The sequence below is a fragment of the Odontomachus brunneus genome, unplaced genomic scaffold, assembly GCF_010583005.1.
Source record: "Odontomachus brunneus isolate Ranch 3 - 2012 unplaced genomic scaffold, Obru_v1 Obru_scaffold_046, whole genome shotgun sequence".
In the NCBI taxonomy this organism is placed as follows: Eukaryota; Metazoa; Arthropoda; class Insecta; order Hymenoptera; family Formicidae; genus Odontomachus; species Odontomachus brunneus.
Window position 1 is genome coordinate 2,186,838 of NW_022639496.1, and position 25,346 is coordinate 2,212,183.

At 38.1% G+C, this 25,346-nt stretch overlaps 1 protein-coding gene across 4 annotated transcripts in view; it reads left to right on the forward strand.

Annotated features, from left to right (window-relative positions):
- Window positions 1-95: 95 nt before the first annotated feature.
- LOC116844740 (M-phase inducer phosphatase-like) overlaps window positions 96-25,346 on the forward strand; it is an 89,339-nt gene continuing 64,088 nt past the window's right edge. Inside the window, exons 1-2 of one of the 4 annotated variants that reach the window (XM_032816702.1) lie at window positions 96-443; window positions 3,654-4,171. In XM_032816702.1, the coding sequence (XP_032672593.1) occupies window positions 4,009-4,171 (163 nt within the window). In that variant the 5' untranslated portion in view covers window positions 96-443; window positions 3,654-4,008. Of the gene's footprint in view, window positions 444-540; window positions 1,094-3,653; window positions 4,172-25,346 lie in introns of those variants that run through there. The other 3 variants (XM_032816703.1, XM_032816704.1, XM_032816709.1) reach the window with 3 other exon arrangements.

The window sequence follows — 25,346 nt, forward strand, 5'->3', positions numbered from 1 at the left end:
AATATTTATTCTTTCTCTCTCTCTCTTTTCTCATCTTTCTATTTGTCTATATGTATCCCCATTCCTCCAGTCACGTCACGGCGCCACATGCACGCGCGCGCAATCTCCTTAATTCGCGCCATCTCGTCGTCGGCGGCAGTGCGGCGCGTTATGCTTATCTCACATTTGACTAACGAAATACACAACGGTCAGTTTGTATCCGGGAGTGTTGGGCCGGCCGGAATACATTCTGTACGTTCTCGAAGTATCTGCTAATGAATCGGCAGTGCTTTGATAGTGCGACTTTCCGTTGATATTTATCGCTCGATACATCGCCGAATGTTTGTTGTCGTCGTGTTTATGCCGCGCGTTATCACCGACAGTGCGGTCGTTGCGGCAACTGGACGTTGCGACTTAACGAGGGCTACGCCGGGCAATTCTATTTGTCAAGTGGCGAAGAAAAGGTGCGTATGATGCGTTTACTGCCAGTTGTGATCTCGGATCCAGGTCGTCGATCGATATACGGAATCAGGTTTCCTCTTTCCGTGCGCTCTCTCTTTCTCTCTTACGTACAATGCGCCAACGGCCAACAGTCGCGTGCATTCCTTCGCGATTTATAACAAGCGATCTGAAGCGTTCCGCAATTGACGTCTTCGCGGCGAACTTTTGTCGGGCGGCCGTAATTGTCTGTCAGCACATGAAAGGTTATTCGTGCCGAATCGTAACACTGAATCACTCTTAATCATAACACTGTCTCAGTCACAACACTGGTCTCGGGTGTCAAGGGTACAAACAAACGAATCATGGTTTCGTACGACAGACTTAAGTCTGACAGAATCTTATCTCGGGACGCGACTAATTAAATGCCGAATGTGTGTCAGATACTAAGTTATCTTCTATTATTAATTATCAATATGTGCTGATAAAGCGACGCGTATCAGGGGAGATCCCCGACTGTTCGTCGTTGACATTAGAGTCGCGATTTATTGTACACCCTGTGTACAATTTGAGTCGAGAAGTCCTATCAGAGCTTCCGGGAGACGTTGTCCACATCGACTTATACGGCTTCAACGACGAGGAAACGCGCGCGTCTTTCCATTTTCGAGGTATACCGGTAAGGGCTTTCGCAAATAGATTGCCATAACCGTAGATGTAAGCCGTAAACTTAACTCTACTGAAATATTTCTATTGAAATCTCAAATAAAATTTCCGAAAAATTGCCCATATGAAATCTCAATTATTTCATATGAGATCTCAATTATTTTATTATTTCTTAATTCCGATATCGTATGAAAAAAGAAAGTAATATCTCAGTTGAGATAAAAAAACTTTCTTTTTTTATTTTTTAGATTATATTATATCAAGTTACTATATATAATATGATATTTATCTAAATATAATATTATAATTTAAATATAATATTATAAATATAATATTATAATATTAATCTATAAATTTAAAAAAAAGTTTTTCTATTTTTCATATGATATTTCAATGAGATATATGAAATAATTTGAGATTTCATATGGAAAATTTTTCGAAAATTTTATTTGAGATCTCAATAGAAACTTTTTAGTAGGGAAGCTAAAGAACCAATCTGGATATTACTTTAGGATTCTTCCAACTAAAAGAAGATTGACGTGAGTGTAGAGTAAACTCGGGTATGATGGTCATATGGAAAAGATAAGCTGTAATTTCTTCAATAATTACTAATTTTTGTAATCATTCTCAAAGATAATCGATATTTACAATAGTGACTATAGCAGAATTACAGCAGAATCCTATTTGGCCCTTCAAATAAAGTTGAAGTCTGATGTTTATGGTTACGACATAAAAATCCTAATATCACGTCAATGTTTAAAGGCATATGTATTTTCCTGATGTTACTCTGTCAATGCGGACTATAGAAACTCTCAAATGAGCTCAAAAACTATACTTAATATCTTTCTTTTTCCTTGCTTTCCCTTTTTTCTCTTTATGATATTTATTAAATCTTTTTATATCCAGACAATTTCCGACTGTTCGTCGTTGAGATTAGTCGCGACTTATGGTACACCCTGTATACAATTTGAGTCGAAAAGTCTTATCAGAGTTTCTCTAACAGTTGTTAAAGATAACTGCATCCTAACGACTGTATTTATGTGTGTACATTCAGGTACACTAAAATATATTATTTAGTAATTATTGAAGAAATTACAGCTTCTAGTCATCTTTTCCGTATAGCCATCATGCTCGAGTTTACCTTATATATAAATAGGATTCAGATTGACGAATTAGGATTTTAACTAGATGAAGATTTTAGTTTCTTTTTTTATTAGTTTTTTATTAGTTTTATTTCATAGTCCTATTTTCTTTTAGAATACACAGAACTATAGCAGAATTCTGATTGGTCCTTCAATTAAAGTTTACATGATTGATGTCATGATTATGATTATGACAACCCATATACAAAAGCCCTAATATCATGTTAGTGCTTAAAGACAAACGCATTTTCCTAACGTTACTCTGTCAACGCAGATTAACTCTTAGATGAGCTCAAAGACCTCGTATATTTATTTTCTTTCTTTTTCCTTGCTTTCCCTTTTTTTTCTTTGTGATATTCATCAAATTTTTTCTTACGTTCAGGCAATTGTTAGAGATAACTGCTTCCTAACAATTATATCTAATCGATTTTATGCATTCAAAATTCAATCGGATACGATATCTTTTGTAACTATTAAATAGCTATTTAAATTTTGCTAAAACTTCACGCGAGGTGTATCATTGGCACCTCGCGCAGGTGTTCAAGATTTAAGAGGATGTATTGCGCATATCTAAAAAATGAGAGAAAAATTTTGAAAAAAGTTAAAACTTTTAGAGGGAATCTATATTGCATCTCAAAGCGAGCATAAACTTGACATTGATTCAGAGTCTGGATCAAAAGTTATTCCATTTTGAAATGTATAAGCTTGGCAAACATGACGTCAAATGACGTTTTAATGACGCATCAGCCAATAAACACCAAGTATAAGTGACATAATTGTTATAATTTCCTATTTGATAATATTATAATTTCCTACTCAACAATGTAACTAAAATATGACGTGAGAGTTATGCAACAATTATATCGTTGAATAGAAAATTATAACATTAATGCAACGTTACTATTAGTTGGTGTTTACTGGGTAATGATGTCTCTAACATCAATAATACGTCATTTGATGTCGTCCTGTTACTTAGAAGTTACTATTTTAAATCGTGCCATTAACATGATGTTGCTACCTTTAGTAGAGGAAAAGATAATTAAAAAATAACGACAGAAATCTCAGTTTTCGCATACATGTACTTTAAATATTTAAAACAACATATATGCAAAGTTTCATTGTGGTTCAAAAATCTAAAAATCGGAGATTTTTTAGATCGAAATATAGTAAATAAACTATAATAACGTGATGTTAAAATAAAAATACGTTGTTATTCGACTATATCGTATCTATACATCATGGCTCATATTCCGAACTCTCTTTCATCCTCAAAAGCGTCTCTGAAAGTGGCTTATAGTCAATTAGAGGGCTTGCAAGCCACTTCTAGGGACGCTTTTAGCGATAAAAGAGAATTGAGAATATCAGTCCGTATCTTTATATGGAAAGTGAAGATTTTAGCGTATTTCTCTAATTTTCGGTGACTTTTTGCAGGGACTATACGGGCAATACATCCTTAACCGCAATTCGCTACTAACTGACTTCTGCCATCGACAAGTGGCAGTGACATTCTGCCAGTGTCGATTGAGCTTCCGTTAAAGATAGCCGAAATACGCGGCTCATTAACGGCTTATCTTACCGTCTGGATATCATGCGGCTGAGGAGGATCGCCTTTCGTTGAAGGGACCATCTCGATCGCGTTCGTGTCGGGAGGAAACGTTACGCTCGTGAACGTTAAATATATCGCATCGAGACATCGTGTTTCATTTGTGACTCGCTTTGCCGACACGTGGACTTTACGTGGTACGCGTACGTGGTTATAAGAGACGACTCGTGCTGTCACAAAGTAATGTCATTAACGGACATCGTTGAAATGGACGAAAGATCGCCCGGCGAGGAATCACTGGCCGAGGTGAACGCGTCGCCGATATCCAACATCGCCCACGATCTCTGCAAGTCGTCGCTCGACTCCAGCGACACCGCGAAGCAGAAGCATCGCTTTCAACGTTCAAGTAAGTCCTATTCGTAAGAGACATCGGGCCGGTGCGATAGATTCGCCGTGTAAGATCTAGATCTCTGGTAGTTCTAGTAGAATTGAGAACGAGATCGCGCAGTTTCGAAATGACTCTTGTAGTAAAGACGGATTTTGACGTGCACTTTTTTGTGCGAGGTGTCTGACGATAGATGGGAAGGATAAATAAACTGGAGTGTGATGGCTACTCGGAAAAGATGACTATAGGCTGTAATTTCTCCAATTGCTGAAATCGTGCATTCTCAAAAATAATCGATATTGTATGCGTAGTTTATGTGCGTATACTGAGGTGGTAAAACGTACTATTTAGCAATTATTAGAGAAAATACAGCTTTTTCTTCTTTAACATATAGTCACCATACCTGAGTTTATATTATATTGATGATTAAATCTTTTAGATTCAGTGTATATAATTATGTATATTCACTTTAGGCCTTCTCCCAATTTTTTATATTAGCAAAGTAATGATTCAGTCAATATAATTCTATTGACCCATTTCAGATAGAATTATAAAGTCTGTTCTTTTTAGCTGAACTGCCTGAACTGGTACAATAAGTTGCAGTGAAATATATTTGTCTTACTCTAACTTATTGCACCAATGTGCAGATGTTCAGACAGTTTAGCTAAAAAGAACAGACCTATATTCTTCGTTCCAATTCGTGTAACAGTAAATTTTCCACTGAAAAAACCTAATATGGCGATCGTATGCAGAGCAGAATCGTTGTGGCACGAAATTATGTAGTTTTTTCGCGAGAAAAAATTAAATTTTATTCTCTAAATTTTTTATCCGTGTCAATCTTAAAGTACAATATTCGCGTTAAGACTCCTGGCCCCTCGCATTGTCTATCTTTTTTTAATGACGTCAGAAGCGAGAAAATGCATGCTAAAAATTCTTGCGAAATACGTTGAAATAAAAATATATACCCATAAAGTAACACTTGCAATCGATTAAACAAATTTGAAAGATATTCTGTGCACTCCCATTTTGCTTTAATAATCAATAATTTGTCGTAAATTAACGTGATATACAATTTATCTTCTTAACCTATTTCTTCGCCTATTTCTATTCAGATTAATTTACAATAAATTATTGATTTTTAGAGCAAAAGGAAAATGTACGGAATATCTTACAAATTTGTTTAATCGATTGCAAGTGTTACTTTATGGATATATATTTTTATTTCAATATATTTTGCAAGAATTTTTAGCATGCATTTTCTCGCTTCTGACGTTATTAAAAAGAGATAGACAATGCGAGGGGCCAGAAGCCTTAACTTCTGTAAAGTCAGCCCACCCACTAATGCTAAAATCGGGACCTACCAAAATTAAAAAAATTTATGGCTATTTATGTGCTAATTAGTTGCTCTAATCCCGACTAATCCCGAGGCTCTATCGTTCTACAGGAAATTGTGATCATAGCGAGGCTAGCTTAATACCAAGCGCGATAATACACGAATCTTTAATTAATGTCTAAAAATCTATATAGTCATTTGCAAAATGGTAAAGGATTTTTTTGTTCAATTTGGTTTAATTATATTATGCAACGACGAACAGTACTCTTATAGTTAATCTATCATATCGTGCGTGATCATTCAAATCTTCTTTAATTAATATCTTGAAATTTATTGCGAACATTACAAAACGGTATGGGACTTTTATGTTCGTCTCAATTCGTAGACATTCGTTTACATTTCCATCAAAATTGCGGAGGAGAAGGAGACGCTTTGCATACTACTTGAATGTTTGCAGAGTAAATATTCGAAACGTTCCAATCAGCATCACTGCTATAACTAACTTCTATTGCTGGAGCAACTGATGATTTAACTATATTAAAATATGTTAATATATCAAATTTTTTTTAATCTTAAAACCTTAAACATCAAAAAGTTACGTAAACCCTAAATATGGGTAAATTTTCATTTATCCATAACTTTCGGAATAATAATATAAAAAACTTTCGGAATAAATTTTCATTTACTCATAACTTTCGGGAAAAATGATCACAATCCAATCTCTTTTCTTTAATCCTTTTCTTTAATCCTAAAACCTTAAACATCAAAAAATTACGTAAATCCTAAACATGGGTAAATTTTCATTTACTCATAACTTTCGGAAAAAATGATCACAATCCAATCTCTTTCATTCGATGTAAACATCTAAGAATATGAACACAGAAAAAAATAATTTGTTGTAGCAGCAAACTAATTTGCTAAATACGGACAGTTAAAGTATAATTCGCTGTTTCCTTGCTATGATAACAAGAAAATCTCCTGCAACAAAAAAAGTAACTTATGTTTAGTTAAAGCAGTAAATTATGTTTAGTTGTCCATCTGTAATTTGCAAACAAATTTGCTACGTTAGCTATTTTTTTTGCTGCAAGAAAAATTTTCTTGTTATAATAACAAGAAAATCTACTCCTACAGCAAGAAAAATGGCTAACGTAGCAAATTTGTTTGCAAATTACAGATGGACAACTAAACATAATTTACTGCTTTAATTAAACATAAGTTACTTTTTTTGTTGCAGGAGATTTTCTTGTTATCATAGCAAGGAAATTGGCTTCTGCAGCAAAGAAAAAGTGGCTAACACAGCAAATTATATTTAGTTGTCCATATGTAGCAGATCTTTTTTTCCGTGAATCTATTAATGTTTTTGCGAACCAATAAAGTTGGAAAAAGTTATAATGAAGAAACAGAACACATGTTTTTAAGAACGGTAATGTTTAAAAAGTTGGTCCGGCTAAAGTTTACACATGTTTAGATTTCTAGAGTTAATATAACGGCAAAAGAATTAATTACATGTACTATATTTTTCATTAGTCGTAGTGTAAAAACATCTTTGTTGTATTAATAAATCTGCCATGCTGTAATCATCAAACTTTATTATGTGCAATCACAAATCTTCTGCAGCTCTGCGACTTAGTTACTGTAACACAGCAAATTGTATATTACGACTATAGATTTGCTAGACTAAGTTTTCGGTTGTGACAGCAAATCCTGCTCTTCTATGCGGATGTCGGCAGTTACAGAAACGCTTTAAACAGAACGCAATAAAAACGCGACAAAACCGTTGTATCGACGTAATGTGTAGCATCCTTATTCGGTCGATTAGCATCCTAATAGCGCCAGTAATTAGCGCTAAACTTCGCGATATTAGTGGAATTTTTTTAGTAACGGGATGGGCGGGATGGAGGACGTCAAGTTGATTACGGATAAAATGGATATTGATGAAGTGGAACGTGAGAGCCTGCGCCCCCTCCCCCTTGCGTTCAGATGGGCAGAGGGAAAGGGGAAGGGAAAGGGATTAGGTGGGTTCCGCGTTAGGGATTTCCCCGTCCTTCAGCGATTTGTTCGGCCCGAACCCCGCGAGCCGAGTTCGCAGTCTCAAATGTCAGTGTTTCTCATTTGCACGACCCATTAGTGACCTATATATTTTTTTCAATACCTGAATATATTAATTTTTGTCAACTTCATATACGTGATACTTGCATTATTATTGTTACAATATTACGTCGATCAATTCAGGTATTTTTTACTTTTATTTTATACAATTATCTGAAATATTGTACTAATTACGAGAAATATCATTAAGGAAACGCTGCCAAATTTTTTAAAAATCTTTTAATCTTCTGCTAATTGTAAAGGAACCTCTACTTTTTCTATGAGATACAAAGGCCGTCCTATTTGAATTGTTGCGCATGGCTGGTTAAGCCGTTTAAATCCCGAAGTCTGTTAGCAACCTACTGCATATAATGCATCCTATTATTCAAATCTTCCATTATATTCGATCTATGCATTCAATAGCCCGAGGATTCGTTAACTAAGCATCGCGAAACCCAGTAATGAATGTGGTCGAAAAATGTTCTCCCCAATTTTCCCTAAAAAAAAAACAGTTAAACTTTTCTTTACCTGCTATTTACATTCCCGAATATATACACGGATCGAATACACGTATTGATTTATCGAACGAATGCATCAATTACATTGCGATATCTCCCAAATTACTTTTCAATTAATAAAATTTCCTAATCACTTTTCTAATCACTATACCTTTGAGATTGATTTTCGACATAAGACGAGTCTCTGTTGTCTTGATAAATAGTCTCAGACATGGGGGAGATGACTGAAAGAGCGCGAGATAATCGAATTAATGTCGACCGTGCGCGACGATCATTGAGCACCTCTTCCTCAACCGTGAGGCAAGTAGCTCGTGCCAGGGTTACGGGCGACTAGGTGCTCACCTGCTCCTTGTTGGGTGGCTGGTTAGTTTGGCGCCCCCTTTTATTCATACCTCCGGTAAAAGCCCCACGGAGGTTCGCAACGCGACGAACGGTCGCGTCTCGTCGGACGCGAGAGCGGGAACCGTCTGCTTCGGGGATGCTTACGGTACTTAGGCCCTATACTGGGGTATCGATAGCCGGAGTTCCCTCCGACAAGTATCGATGCATGAGAAAGTAATCGTTTCTTCGCATGGACATATGATCTCTCTCTCTCTTTCTCTCTCTCCCCCTCTCTCCCTTCCCTCCTCCTCCCCTCCTCACTCCCTCCACAATCTAATCGCGCGATACACACAAACATTCTGAACAACATCACTAAAGCTACTGTTTTTGGAAATATATCAACAAAGAGAAAAGAAAAACTTTATATACCGAGAGAAAAAATATCTGAGAAATAAGGAATATTTATTCGTTAAGTATACTAATGACATATTTACTTAAACTAATATAAAATATTATTTAAATGAGAAATATACCTTTTCTTTGAAACTTAATTTTTCGCGAAAGCAATTGCTTATTCTATTTAAATACGTGTTCCAGATATTTTTTTCTTTCAGTATATATGTAACTTTTTTGAAGCTGAGGGATACGGGATCAATACTGCACGCAATTAAAAAAATATAACACAATAAGATATATCGTAAATTTTTCTATATTAGTAATTGTTAGATCTAGGATACATCAGCTTCATTACTTTGTCGACATAACAGCAGTTAATCCAATTTAATCCGCATATGCTAAGTGAAAAGAACATCATTAATTGTCAGTGTGTGAATAAATGCATTAATATATCCGGTGAAATTTGAGCACACATTCAACTACACTTTACACGATACTGACCTACCCTCCTTAGTCGTCAACACATTGAGAGACCGTTAAGAATACAGCTGTCTCGCGCGGAAGACCGGGCTCCGTGTATCCGTCTCTCTTTAGCGCCGCGTTAGTTGGAAAGGTCACTGTCCGAGACTACGTTTACGTAATGCGTCGATGATCACGTTCAATGTCACGATGAGAGAGAAAGTAGCCGTCCATAAAACTCGTAACGGGAGAAAGTTTACAGACCTATTAATTTTGCGCCGACGATATGACATAGGGTAATAATTTTACACATTGTGTGCGTGCGTGTGCACGGAGAAAAAAGTTGATTGAATTAATAATGACATAGCTGAACGGGTTTTTTAGTTGAAAAAAACAGAATTCCTCGCTCGTATAAACCAAATCCGGTTTTTCATAAAAAAAAAACTAAAAAAAATTAACCGCCTAAAAACTATGCCCGAAAACTCGTTTGATTGAATCAATAATCATACTCTTTTGTATTATTTATCTCCCTACATTTATATAATTATTTACCTATTTAACTTGGCTTTTTTGCGTTAACTTTTAATATTATTATAATGTTAAGATAGGATTGTAGAATTACAATGGAATATCGATTTCATATCTTTTAATACTTTTGTGATTTTTGATAGATGATTTATTTGTTTAAATTTTTTTATTTTAATTGTTTACTAAAAATTTTTTAATTATTTACTAAAAACAAACCCGATTGATGACACTAATCTAAGAATCATGTAGATAACATACTGAACAAGTCACAAAATTGTCATCTCTAACGGTTCTCGAGTTATGAGAGAATATATAAACATACATGCAGGAAAAACAAGACAAATTAAGAAGCTCTTTTTGTTTGTTTTCCTTTTTTTTTTATTAAAAACCAAAAATTCAATTCCTTTCGATCAAAACACTTGGTGGTGTGATTGTTAAGTTCCAATCTTTTTTCTCAGTATGCTGACGTACATATGCAGGCGATAACAACCAAACTAATCGACACTGAAAGAAAAAATACCTGAAAAATAAGAAATATTTATTCGGTGAATGCTATATATAATAACATATTTACTTATATATTTATTAATATAAAATATTTTAACTAAACATATATCTTAGGCTTTGAAAGGTAAATAACCTAATTGAGAGTGTTAAGATGTATAAAAGCAAATGCTAGATATTCGTGCATATAAATTATAAAATTATAAATTATAAAATAGGAGGATAATAATATTAGTGATTTGATTCACCGCGTGAGTTGAAAGACCGGAAAATCACTCGGCTCATGTGTTTAACACTGTCAAACATTATTATTCTCCCATTTTTAATTTATATGCACGAATATCTTGCATTTGCTCTTATAGAAACCTAATCACTATTAATAAAATATTTTGTTTAAACAAGAAAAAATATTTTTTTAAAGCTCCTGACCCCTCGCATTGTCTATCTCTTTTCAATGACGTCAGAAGTGAGAAAATGCATGCTAAAAATTCTTGTGACATACGTTGAAATAAAAATAGATATCCATAAAGTAATACTTGTAATCGATTAAACAAATTTGTAAGATATTCCGTGCACTCTTCTTTTGCTTTAACAATCAATAATTTGTTGTAAATTAATGTGACATACAATTTATCTTCTTAATCTATTTCTTCGCCTATTTCTATTTAGGTTAATTTACGGCAAATTATTGATTATTAGAGCAAGAGAGGAATGCACGGAATATTTCACAGATTTATTTAATCGTTTGCAAGTGTCACTTTATAGATGTATCTTTTTATTTCAACGTATTTTGCAAGAATTTTTAGCATTTTCTCGCTTCTGACGTCATTAAAAAGAGATAGGCAATGTGAGGGGCCAGGAGAACTTAAGAACTTAGTTTTTCAAGAAAGCAGTTATTTATTCTATTTCGTGAACCAATTAGACGCATTCAAATTCGACGTCTTAGGATAACGAACGTTTGCGTTTCCGTCGTTCTCATAGAAGACTCGATTTTTCAGCACAACTTTTCTACGGTATAGAAAAGCTGCGCAACGATAACGAAACTGTCATTAACTCCAATAACGAGTTACAGAATTCCAGCACTGGAGACAAACTGTAGGATTCGGCGAATGCGATTTTCGAAACGCGTCGTTTGTAGACGCAATAGTTTCGTCAGGAAAGCCGAGTCGCGTGCAGTTGCTGAAGAAAAGCACACTCCCTGTCAGAGAGACCAGACTGTCGGAATATAATTCGTCTGAAATTATGCGACATTTATATTCGAGGCGGGGGCTCAGTCGGATAAAGCCGCATTATGCGTTATTAGAGCGGGATTAAGAGAGCGGCGTTCCGCTGGCCGTGGCTCACAACGGAAAACGTCTTTTCGCGCCCGGCGATCTTGCAGTCTCTCGCCGATCGAGAGACGTTATCGTTAGCCTGCCGTTGCAAATGTCATCGTGCGGCGCACATAGAGACCCGTGGAAGTGTTGCGCCGCCACATGGCGTTTCGTTCTCGTCCGTTGCCTTGAAAGTACGTTGTGCGAGGGGTACGACGTTGGGGCGAACGGGGCACCCCTATATACGACGCTCTAGTATTGAGCGTTATCCGACACGCGTGTGTGCCCGATAGCTAGACGCCGTAGACAGATACCGTGGACGCCATACGCCGAAGCGTGCCGCACGCGTGCAAATTAGGTAATTACACACATAGGCGCGCGTTTTCGATGACGACAACGACGATCTCGACACGTCACTCGTGACGTCCTCTTTAACCCGTGCACTTGCAACGTGAGCTATTCAGTATAACGGTTACGTGAGTCAATATGTCACAAGTTCCAAAGGACGTAATTTACTGGCACTGCCCAGCTCTTACGTCTCGTGGAAATGACACTCCTGCTGGAAATTGAATGCAGTTTTCGAGCAGTTACTGCGCGGTTATGTTAACTTTTGTCTAGTAACTGGAAAATAGAACAAATTGGGATCTCACAATCAAGATGTAATACTTTTTCTGCAGTTACTGCGCAATATCTGAATCCATTTACTGAGAGAAAACACGAGAGAAAATGGACAAAAAAATTATTGAACTTGTTAAGAATCAAGTCTGTTGTTCATAAATGAAAGCAGATTTGTCTCGGCAGTGTTTCATTTTTTGTGCATGCTTTTGAACTGAAAACAATTGTGATGCTAATGAGAGTTATAACACAGGAAATCTTTGGGGCGTAATATATATTTCTCGTGTTTTTTACATAACATCTTTTAAGCCTGATCTACAATATGCTCTTTGCTTCCTGCTTCTTTCTCTTTATCTCTTTCTGACTCAAACCTTAAGCTTTAAGCCAGAAAAAGGCAGAAGACAAGAAACAGAATGCAAAGAGCATATTGTAGATCATGCTTTACAATTATCAAGAGACATATGTTCTTTTATCCATTCTTGTAGTTGTACTATTTTCATCAAGTTCTGAGTTTGAGATATCATGACAGTTTTCATTTGTATCATTACCATTAGAACAATCTGATGTGTTTTCACAGCTATGAAATTCGGTATTATTAACATATATCTGTCCTTTATTCACTTTTATCATTAACTTTAATTGTCATCTGTGTGTCACAGGAAAATCATTTACTGTCAAAGGCTTTATTTTCTCTAATTTTATTCATGGTCCACGCAATTTTCAGCTCTCTTAATATATAAATAAATATAATATAAATAAATATATTTAAATTTATTCATGATAAACATTATAATACATACACTTTATAGAACTGAATTAATACTATTCATATTGATATGTCTTAGGAAGAAAATCGGTCCATGTTGTACTGTAAACTGCTTCAAAATCACTGAATAAAACTCTAAGTTCTTATCCAGTTCATATACGGAGAGAATATTGTTGTAAAAATTACAATGCAATTTTAGTGGTCCGGAGATAGACTGGCACTATTACGAAAATTATAATAAAACATAATAAAAATGACTATAAACATGGTAACTCTTACTACGTTTATGGTATTTTTACTATATTTTATTATAATTTTTGTTTTATTAAATTTTATAATAGTGTCAGTCTATTCTCCCTTCCTCTCTCTCGAGTTACTAAAGTCGCATTATAATTTTTACTACAATATTCTCTCCATGTACACAGTATTTTTATAACTAATAGGAATGCATTATAATATTAGACAATACCTGGACAGATGTCTACGCCAACTGCATATCTTTTCTATCAGAACAATTGCAGATATTTATGAAGATTGACACTTTGAACTTATCTTGACAATTGTTTTATCTAGATTTCCGACTTGTTACTTTAATTTCGGGGCAGAGAACCTACTAATAATTTACTCTCTATTATTATTTTGGGGTAACAATCATTATCTACGATAGAATGAATCAGAATAGCTCTTTACAGTCCGTGTCGCGATATTGTTACGAAATGGGGGGGCAGATAGGGGGATAACGTCTGAGAGAACGATGTTTTGATCTCTCTACATTTGAATGTCTCACCAACGCGCGTTAAAAGTCGCGGGTTCCCACATTCCATAAAAAGCCTCTCTCTTTCTCTCTGTGGGAGAGAACAGTAGCCGGAATGAAAAGAATACGGCGGCAACCGTTGACGCGGAGTGAAGCGTATTGAACGGTACGAGAGCGGCGCTCCTTTGACCAATGGCTTTCCTATCAAGATTTAATATTTAAATGCTCCGAAGTTTTATGCTAAGGCAGAGAGAAGCAAAAGAACAGAGAAGGGGGACGGGATTGGGGGGAGGCGAGGGGAGACGACGAAAGAAGTAGGATAATGAAAGAGGTTTGGGTTCTTCTCGAGGTCCTCGGGGTCTCAAGCCATTAACATATCCTGTAAGGCCGGTAAGGCAGGTCTCGCAATATTTCGGAAGGCGGTGGTTGCACTTTGGCAACCTTTAACGGTCACCGAAGGCCGAATTGCAAATCAGCGCGAATCTCGCGGATGCACTGTTGCATCCGTCGCGAGCGAGGAAGCGCGGAACCGAGGACGAGTCGTAAACGCGAAGCGTTCAGCGTTGCTTGCCAGACGCCAAGGACCAGCCTCGTTGCCTCGTTGATCAACCCTGTTGTTGCTACGCGCCACCCTGCGGTTCATTTCACAGTATCTGAAATGTGGACGTTTCCTATTCGCGGGGACGTTAATTGCAAGTCGCGCGAGCACGGCAGATGCGTGCTATATCCGTTCGCATGTAAGTTGCATATCCGAGAGGCAAAAATGGCTTGCATGGTTAGCGCACCGTGGAATATATCGTGACGTCTGCCATCTGAGAATTCCAGTTTTCCCTCCTCGAGCTTGAGTCGAAGAAGCACCTTGGAGATCCGTTGGATGAAAAATTCGTTGAGCGCGTGCCGGCTGCACGACTCGTTGTACCCCTCGTCTTACCCTCGCGGGCTACCCTTACTAATGCAGAAAGACGGAAGAAGCGAGCGAGATAGAAAAGAGTGAGCACCAGTTATCGAACAGGCCGACCGACCGACCGACCGACCGACCGACCGACCGACCGACCGACCGACCGACCGACCGACCGACCGACCGACCGACCGACCGACCGACCGACCGACCGACCGACCGACCGACCGACCGACCGACCGACCGACCGACCGACCGACCGACCGACCGACCGACCGACCGACCGACCGACCGACCGACCGACCGACCGACCGACCGACCGACCGACCGACCGACCGACCGACCGACCGACCGACCGACCGACCGACCGACCGACCGACCGACCGACCGACCGACCGACCGACCGACCGACCGACCGACCGACCGACCGACCGACCGACCGACCGACCGACCGACCGACCGACCGACCGACCGACCGACCGACCGACCGACCGACCGACCGACCGACCGACCGACCGACCGACCGACCGACCGACCGACCGACCGACCGACCGACCGACCGACCGACCGACCGACCAACCAACCAATCAACCAACCCCCCATTAGACGCTCTTTGCTCGTCGCGTTTCCTTACCTTGGTTTCTTGTATGTCTCGTCCCGTCTGGTCCCGTCCCGTCCTCCGTCCCGTCTCGCGACGCACGCTCGAACTTTTATTCCGAACGACGACGTCTTCTCTCATCTGTTATTCAACGTTTAGCCCGTCCTGCTTTGCTCTTATTCTGTTTCATTCCGTCTTTAGGGACGGCGACGACGATGACGGTGGCGATTGGTTAGATTTTGCTGAGGTAGATCCCTGCACGGAAAAGGATACTGTTGTATCAATAGAAATTGCCAATATCGCCGTGAAGTAAATCTTCTTGACTCAACAACAATACTGCAGAAACCAAGATATCATACACTGTTTCGATGACTCAATTAGTATTATTAGTATCAGTTTTAATGACATTGCTGTTGAATCCAGAAGATTTACTCCAATTACGGCGATGTTGGCAATTTCTATTGATGCTTTTCTTTTCCGTATGAGGTGGGAAATTGCGTCTTACGGTGGTAATGATGTAAACACTTTTTGAACGTGTTTGCGATGTTATGAGTAATCGTAGAAGTCGCTTTCGCGCTTTTCCTCTTGCAGACTGCAGATTTCGTTGATACTTTTCATTACATTAATTTTTAAATGTTTTGATCTCACCGATATGTTATCGCGTTAACTTTTGCGGTCGATACTGATCGGCCACGTGCATCCCTTATCACTTATCGCCGTAAAAAAAACTGGAACGGTTGGCATAGGGTTGGCCACCCTTCTGGGGGATCTTTTGGGGCACCACACGGTGGGGTAGGATGGGACGGTACGACGGGATGATTCACGCACACACATTAACCAAGAGGCGCCTAACAACGGTATCCGACTAACGAATCATTTTCAACGGCGTACATCTTTTTTCTATGAGTGGATAGCCGCGAAGCGCGTCCGCCGTTTGGTCCACGACTTCGAACAATGCGAGACGCGCGCAGGTAAATTTGACTACATTAACAGTGCATAGGTAGACGCACGCAGGTAAATGTGACTATATTAAGAGAGCGACAGGAGGGAGACGAATGACCGATCCAACCGCGCGGATGTTTGTATTTAAGGGGAAGCACGACGATACCTGCGCCTGCAATGAGTCTGATTAACATAACGTAACAGCTTTCTCGTTAATGCGATAGGTGGAAGTTATTCGTGCGAATAACTTGCTCAGTATCTCGATATTTTGCTGGTCTAAGTCGTAAAATAACAATGAGAGCCATACGGACAGCGTGAAGTGTCTTGAAATTTGCTGAACCAAATTGTAAAAAATATGGAATAAAACTGTTATTTCGTTAGAGATATGTTATCTCTGTTGCAACTATTTGATCATCAACATGGCAAAAATATCTTTACAGTCTTAGGCGTGTACTAGTAGCAGTGGTTGCTTACAGCCTTGTCTCACACGAGGCAGATTTGAATTTATAGTTAAATCTAAGTTTTTCAATTAAATCATATGATATATGTGACATTATATTTGTAATTGCGATTTAGATGATTGCATTTAACTTGAAATTTAAATCTGGATATCTCATTTAAAACTTGCCTCACGTAAAATATTCAGATCTGAATTTAGAGAGTTATGCGTCAGTGTTTTCATATAATTTAAAATATGATTTATAACTTAAATCATATGATTGTAAATTTAAGCTTGTATTAAAGAGATATCAAAATGGATAACGAAATATGTCGATAACGTAAAGATAATTGATACTAACACTATCACGCTGTTCTTTTCTTGTATACATAAATTTCTCTCTCTCTCTCTCCGTATATATTTCTATATATATATAACATTTATTTTCTTAAATATATATAAAAAATATCGTCGTGATGCAACTTACATATCAAACAGCGTAGTAGCGTTGTGGCGCTAATATTCACCAATTTCACCATTATTTTTTCAATTTTCTTTTTTGAAAGACTTTTTTCCCTACCGATTCTGATATTATTTATATACAAGATCAACTTATTTTAAGTAGCACAAAATATCTAATACAATATCCGTTTGTTAAAAAGAAACAGAATTCTTTTGTACAGCCGAATTACGCTACAAAACAAAAAATCCATAGCTATCGATAGTCGTAATTTGTGATTTTTTGGAAAATACCTTGGATTTCCAAGGAATATAAACAATAATTTATTAATCGGAAAATGGCATTGCCATATTAACATAATATATATCGTTTAATGTTGAGTAGCGTTGAGACAGAGATCTTATTAAGCGCTTGGAATCATATATTGAAAGAAAGAGATTTGTTCGTTTTCGGAGAAACTTCTGCACTAGTGCAATAAATTAGAGTGAAACCAATGTACTTTTTTTTCACTAATCTATTATATAATCTATTATACCAACGTATACTACTTCAAAAGTTCTTTCAGAACGGATAGACTTTAGATCTGTTAGTTTTTGAAGGTCTTCTGCACTAATGCAGTAAGTTAGAGTGAAATAGTATACTTCCTTTCTTACTCTAACTTAATGCACCAGAACGTACACTAGTTGAGAAATTCTAGAAAAACAGACCTTGCATAACGCGTACTCATATACGATACTTATGACGATTCTTTTCTCGTAATACGCACTGAGAAAGTTTTTACAATAACGGTAATTTAACAATAATGGTATCCGCAGCAAATGTTGATATGGAACAGTAAGGATCGATTGTTCCAATCTTTTAGTAAGCTATCTGACAGTTAAACCATACATCTGTCTTCGTTTTTTTCTTCAAATTGGACAGAGACAGACACATGATTTACCTTACAGGTAACTTACCAAGAGGTCTAAATGCAACGAGAACAAATGATTTGTTACCTTCAACTTGCTACTCCAAGCAACAATTCTGGAGACATAACTAACCTAACTTAACATAAATAAACGAAAACAAATGCGATTTGTATCTCAGGCAAACGTACGTTTGTTAAAATAACAGACGATATGAGAAATTATTTTCGGTGGTAACTGCTCGACCTGTTTCCTTAAAGCTTATTCTACAATTATATAAGCGTGCACGGAAAAAAAAGATTTGGTTGAATTAACGAAATATCTGGTCGAATATGAACGATCCAAAAATTCCGACTGAAGTAACCCGAATTCTGTTTAAGTTAACAAAATTTTTGATAGACTAACCAAACATATCTGGTTATTACCTGGTTAAATAATAAGAAATGTTTGGTTAGTCTATCAAAAATCTTGTTAACTTAAACAGATTTCGGGTTCATATTCGACTAGATATTTGGTTAACTAAACCAAATCTTTTTTCTCCGTGTGATATTGAACGTAAGAACCAACTAACAAGAATGTTTCACTCATTGATTATTTTATTCTTGACTGTCGTAATCACTTGCGACTACTTATGACCGCACTTACACGACTGTAGAGTGAACTTAACGGCTTGCTGTTCTGATAACCGAGAGATGTTTCTCAGTGCGTCTTTCGTCGTCGTCCTGCCTATGCACGTTCGAGTTTTTGCGAGTTTCAAGATCATCAAGAAAGTGAAGAACGCGTTACCGACGCGTATAACAAGGGCCGCCGCCCTCGACGGACACGGTGGGGTAGGTTACACCTGTGCGGGCATATTAAAAATACGTGCGCACATGGTGCGCACGTTCTGTCTCGTTGCACCGCTGCACCGCCGCGTGTCTGGCGAGCCGCTGACGCCGGTACCGATATCCTCGCTTCTGTGATAGCAGTTCGTTTTTGCCTATGCGTCCGCACGTCCAGCGCCTAGACGACCTTCTTGCAAGATTTTGCAAACTCCCGCCGGGCGAGGGGATCCCCTCGCAATGTAATTACACGCGTGCGCGCACGCGTATCGCTCGCGTCGGCAAATTCGTAGCGCAGCCTGCGACCGTGGCACGCGCCGGTTGAACCGGTTCGCCAATCGATATCGGATAGACGAGAATACGCCCCTAGACGACACGTCTCGCGTGTGATATCTACGAGAGACATTTGGACTGCTTCGGATCAGTCACGCGCGATATCCACGGTTGCGAGTAATTATTCTTTTAATTAGTTTACGTGTTTAATTGACGATTAATATGAGCCAATTATTCAATTGATTTCAATAAAGTCAGTCGGAAATCGTTCGATTGACGATTGGTATCAAGAAATTTAATCGAAAACTGTTCAATTGACGATTGATATGAACGGAAGGAATTAAAGATCGTTTAATTAATAATTGAATTTAGCAAATTTAGTTGAAAGCCGCTTAATTGACGATTGAACTTAGCGTATTTAATTAAAGAACGTTTAATTGAGGATTCAATTGAAGTTTGTTTGCTGACGATTGATATTCTCAGTGCTCCTTTCAACGTAGGTTCCACTCAATCATCGGCATTTTTCACGATTTCACGATGCTCTTTGAGAATGAGTATTATTCACAAAATCAATTGTAACTTTGAATAATCGAACAGTCTTTGATTCAATTCTTTGAAACCAATCAAACGACTTTCGACTGATTTTGTTGAAATCATTTGTGAATTAAACAGTCTTTAATTGAATTTATTAAAATCAATCGTCAAATAATCATTCTTTGGTTGATTTTGCCTGAATAAGTCGTTATTTAATTGAATTAAAACATATTTATTCAAATCGATTTCTAAATTGAAAAAAATTTAATCAATATTTTTACAATTCTTATATCTTATATTCGTCATATATTTGTCATATAAACTTTTAGTGTTTATGCACACACTAAACGTTTTAGTCTTTTTGCACACAATTATAACTCATTGATAAATTTATTATTGGTTGTTGAATTCTGGACGAGGAGGCTTTAGACTATCCAATGTTTAAACAATTTGATTTTCTTTTAATTTGATTAATATCGAAATTGTATAAAATATCAAAGTTTAATGTAAAAATTAAAATGGAAAGTTAAAAGAGAAAAAAGTAAAAATATAAAGGTAAAAGAGAGAAAGAGAGTAAGAATAGAGTAATGTAGATGATGATATGTACATATGCGAACGTAAAAACTGGCAGCCATCCAAAGTCAAAAGGCGTGGAATAAATAATAATAATAATATAAAAATCGAAGAAATTCGCAATTACCGCAAGATAAACTTCTGATATAAGACAGCTTTCAAGAAATTGGAGTTCATTTGGGTCCAACGTGCTTTTTGCCCACCGTACGATTAATCGTCGATGTGAATGGAGGATCAGCGAAAATGCGACGTCGAGGTTCGCGCCCATCGGGGCGGTTAACCAAGAAGGAGTCGGCACGACGACGTTTTCTGCTCTTGCATATTCGCTCGCGACGGGGCACACCGCGCCAGCGGCGAACTAACGCCACTTGGGGGGCAGACATATGAGCACACATGGGGCGGCAGTCACCACCTGGCACAGCGTAGTTGAATACCGACCCACCCCTATACGTACGTAACTACATACGCACCCCGAAACGCGCGGCGCGCCGGTGCGACCCCAACCCCTCGACTTGGCTCGTGCCACCGTACATTGTCGTAGGATAGCGCGATGCCTCGGCGACGTTTGCCCGGAAGGATGGACGACCAGGTAGAAAAGGGAGAGAGAGAGAGAGAGAGAGAGATGTTGCAGGCGAAATCGGGTTTTCTCCGTACATTCTTTGGATCCTTTCCCACGTGTCGTTCGTTCCCTCCTTGGTCCGTTTGGCGTTCGTTTAGCGCTCGAATTCCCAATTTATTTGTCCCCGCAGTCTATCCGGCCTCGATAGTGATACGCGAACGCTGAGAGATGTACGCCAGTGACAAGACAAGGAGTCAACGAACGCTAGTCTAGCTCGATACGGTGATTGTAATATCGATTACTGGGAACCGTCTGTATCGTGCCTGCGCACGCATACACATGCACATGGCACTTTTTCCTTTCGTGATCGATGGTGCATACCGGTAGCGAGTGAGGGCGAGTACATATGAGCTGGTGAATACTTGTTTCCCGGCCCGACCAACGGCGAGATTGTCCCTATTGTCCAGGGTCGATAGGTTATCGGTTAACCGGCTCGTGGATGCCACGTGCGGGTACGTTATATGCGAATATATGTATGTATTCATATATGCATGTATGTGTGCTTATATGTAGATATGTATGTATGTGTGTAGATATATATGTATGTATGTTTCGTCGCTTGCCGCAGGCAATGACAGTTGATCTTCCTATAGTGGTTTCGCTTTCCTACGGATCTAACTAAGCCGCTTTTTCATGCATATTAAAAAGATTTCCAACTGCCTTTTTAACTAATTTCCAAAAAATCGAATTTTCTATACAACATATGTGTTGCCTTATATTATGCTCTTATAATTCTCTTATAATTGCTCTTATAATTATCCTGATTATAATATTATCTATACTGACTATAATATTAGCTCTGATAGAAATATATGCAGATTACATAGTCATCTGTCCATAGAATGCATTAGTACTATATATATATATATATATATATATATATATATTATTGTTTATATTAATGCATTTTTATTAATTGTTAAAATACGTAGGAATTAAATAAGAACTGAATAGAATTTTATTCTGTGGTTGAAGTAATTTATTGCACAATATATACACCGATTTTTTCCAAGACGTAATATCAGACTGATATTAATTCAGTTTTATAATGATCACGTGTTACAATGTCTATCGTGAGTAAGTTCAAAATATATTTATTTATGTTGTTAAAAAAAACTCAAAATTACGTCACCGTGTTGAAAAGCATGAGAAAAGAGCAGAGAAAAGGACATTGGAGGAAATAAAGCATTTTACAATATTAAATCCTCTGATAGAGATTACAACTACGATTAGAAACAAAAATGAGCAAAAAGCAAATATAGGATATATGGGATATATGTTAATAATACAGAATTTTATTATAGTATCTAGTAAAATATTACTAGAGCAAATCTGCCTATTTTATGCACAGCAGATTTGACTATTAATCAATTGAATATTCTGTTTATATTTTCTATTGTTTTCGTTCAGTAAATGCGTTCAGATTTTGCGCATTTTTCGTACGCAGTAACTGCAAGAAAAACATTACATCTTGATTGAGGTCAAGATTAGTCTTGATTGAGGTCTCAAGTAATATTCAATTAATAGACCAAAGTTGAGACATAATTGTCCAGTAATTGCTCGAACCCTGCATGAAATTTGTATCAGAGTAATTCTCTTTCCATAAGCAGTAATTAAAGTTAATTCAGATTAAATTAATTCTCTCTGCCAGTGTCTGGAGACGAAATCAGAAGGCAAAGAAGCAAAACCAAGACAAAGAATGAAAATTGAATCTCGTCACAATTAATATTTATTCCATTACTCCTCCAGTTTACGATCTAAAAAAAGTGCAAGAACGTGCGCCGCACATCCGCGATCATGCCTCGTCTTTCCTTGCGGAAATCTTCATAGAACGAGAGCTGGCATCCCATCTAACCGAACTATAGACGCGAGAGGCAACAAAATTTCTTCCTGCGTGGATCTCCACGGGATCACGCGGGTCTGTCTGCGAGGCAGGCTGCGCTTTATTTTTAACCGCACTCTCGCGGGATCTGTACCCTTAATCGTATGAGCCCCCTGCGCCGGGAAACGGCTGGCTGTGTACGTGTTTCTGGTGCTTGCACCGCGCGTTGGAAACGGATGTCGAGAAGCGTTAATCTAAAATTAGAAATGTCCCTGATACGATTCTCTTTCCCTCTTTCTCTCTCTCTCTGTCCGTCTCGCAATCTGTCTTTCTCTTTCTCCTCGCCTCTTTCTATCCCCCTCGCGGAGTATTAGTATTATGATTCGGCCCGCTTGTCGCACACGCGTTTCGTGCCTTCGCTTTGGACGAAGTCGCGACCGTTGGAGTGTACTTGCACATGTTACACAGCCGCAGCCGCTGCTGCAGAGTCGACCATTCGCTCGTCGGTGGAATGTCGCGTTAATTAGTAGAGGGGCACCGATGCAGTGCGTTTGCAGTTGGCTTAACGTTGATAGAAAATGACGTTAGCGCCGGCGCGGCGTAATTAATAATTAAGGGTTGCCAGCCACGCGTCGTTGACAAACACGAGTGGAAGACACAGACAGATGGATGGACGCTTTGTCACGTTAACGGTATTCTCTGTGTCATGTAGAACAGACGTGAAGGCATCTCTTTAGCATGAGATTTGCGATTTAGCGGAGAAGAATTATTCGAGCACGAGTTTGGTTGCGCAAGGGATTCGCGTTGACGAACAGTTGCTTCTAAGGATATTCTGATACTATGAAAGTATCGATACTCATATTGAAGTGAGTATCAAGAATATCGATATCATTATCAAAAATATCGATACTGGTATCGAAACTTATAAAAACTTAAAATTAGAGAAAATATAAAAATCAGGAAAGTGTTGATCTTGCAGATCATTTTTAAGAATTTCGTACATCTACGAATAATAATCTTACTATAATATAAAGATATATCATATCTTATTATAGTATAAGATACTTTTGCGTTTTGCATTAGAGATGTTTGTGATCTAAAAACCTTAAAAAGGATGTGTACTTTTAAAATGGATCAGTGAAACATCACTGAAAACAGTGAATATATACTGATTTGTAGTCATAAGTGTTGCATTGAATATACACTGATTTGCAGTTATAAATGTTGCACTGAAAGTGCTCAATGCTCAATGCTATATTTATAACTGATATCAGTGACTATACACTGATTTACTTTAAGAGAGTAAGGCTCCTGTGTCCTCACTATGACTGCCCTTGTTTGGTGAAGTCAGAAGCGAGTAATCGTATGCTAAAAATTTTTGCGATATACGTGGCAATAAAACAATACATACACAAAATGACACTCTTGATCGACTCTGTACACTTGTAAAAATGCTCCCCCCCTAAACACTTCCCTTTTACTTCAGCAATCAATAAATAACTGTAAAAATTAACGGAACAGAAATCCTAAGATTGATTTAAAACGTAAATTGCATGTTACACTAATTTCCGGCTATTTATTGAGCGTTGAAGTAAAAGGAAAGCTGAACATTACAAGTGTGAATTGATCACGAGTATCATTTTGTGTGTATATTATTATATTTCCACAATAAAAATGTTTAGCATACAATTTTTCGGAAAAAAGATACCGAAATAATATTGAAACGTAGTATTGATGTAGGTATAAATTAAAAAAAAATAATGACACAAATATTGAAAGAAGAATATCGATACTAGTATTATATCAGTAGTATCGCAATATCTCTCCGAGTAATTTTTAGCGACGCGTCAGTCGTTCTCTCGCTGACTTTTAATAGATGACGCGACTTTTGACGGTAGAACCCTTTCGCAGAGGTCAACAGCGTTAAAGGGCTCCCGCTCGGCAAGAGCAGTGGGATGTGTAAGTATCGAGACGAGGGAAGCGGAGCGAGAAGAAACGTTGAAAACAACGATACGTTGAACCGACCCTCTTCCATGAGTTCTCGACTCGGCGGGCTGCGTTCCGTCCGCCTGAAAATTCGCGTTGTGAATTCCTCGTTCGCGCTCGACGAGGCAGAGGCCGAGCCGCGCGGGCGAGGAGTTAGTATTATGTATCGCGAGGGTGCGTGTCACGGCGAATGCCTCGACTTCCTGCGGAAGTTTGTCGCGGCGCGAGTAGATACACGAGAGAAATGGGAAGAGCAACTCTCGCTCGCGGTGGTTCCTCCTCTAATTCCGCTATTACGCGTCATCCGGTAAGATTATGTCCTTCACTTTCGCGATTGACATTCCTCGAATGTCCCCCCCACCCGACTGGAAATTCATGCCATTGTCCTGATGAGCTTGATCCCAATCAGTTATCACACCGAGAGAAAAATATAGCTGCTTTCGGCGTCAACTGTACTTTTTTTTTGTGATTTTAACCAGAAAAATAATTAGAAGAACCATCTTTTTAATAACACTTACTAAAACAATGGTTTTCCTAACTATTTTTGTGGTTAAAATCACAAAAGAGTATAATTGGTACCGAAAGCAATTATATTTTCAGGTTTGCACTTGGTAATGTCATCGAGTCTTAGTAAGTGTAACGTAGTGTGGTAATTAAAACTCTGTCGAGAATTCCTTTATTTGATCTTAGTTGGATCCTCACAAATATTTGTCAGATCCCCACAAAGAGAT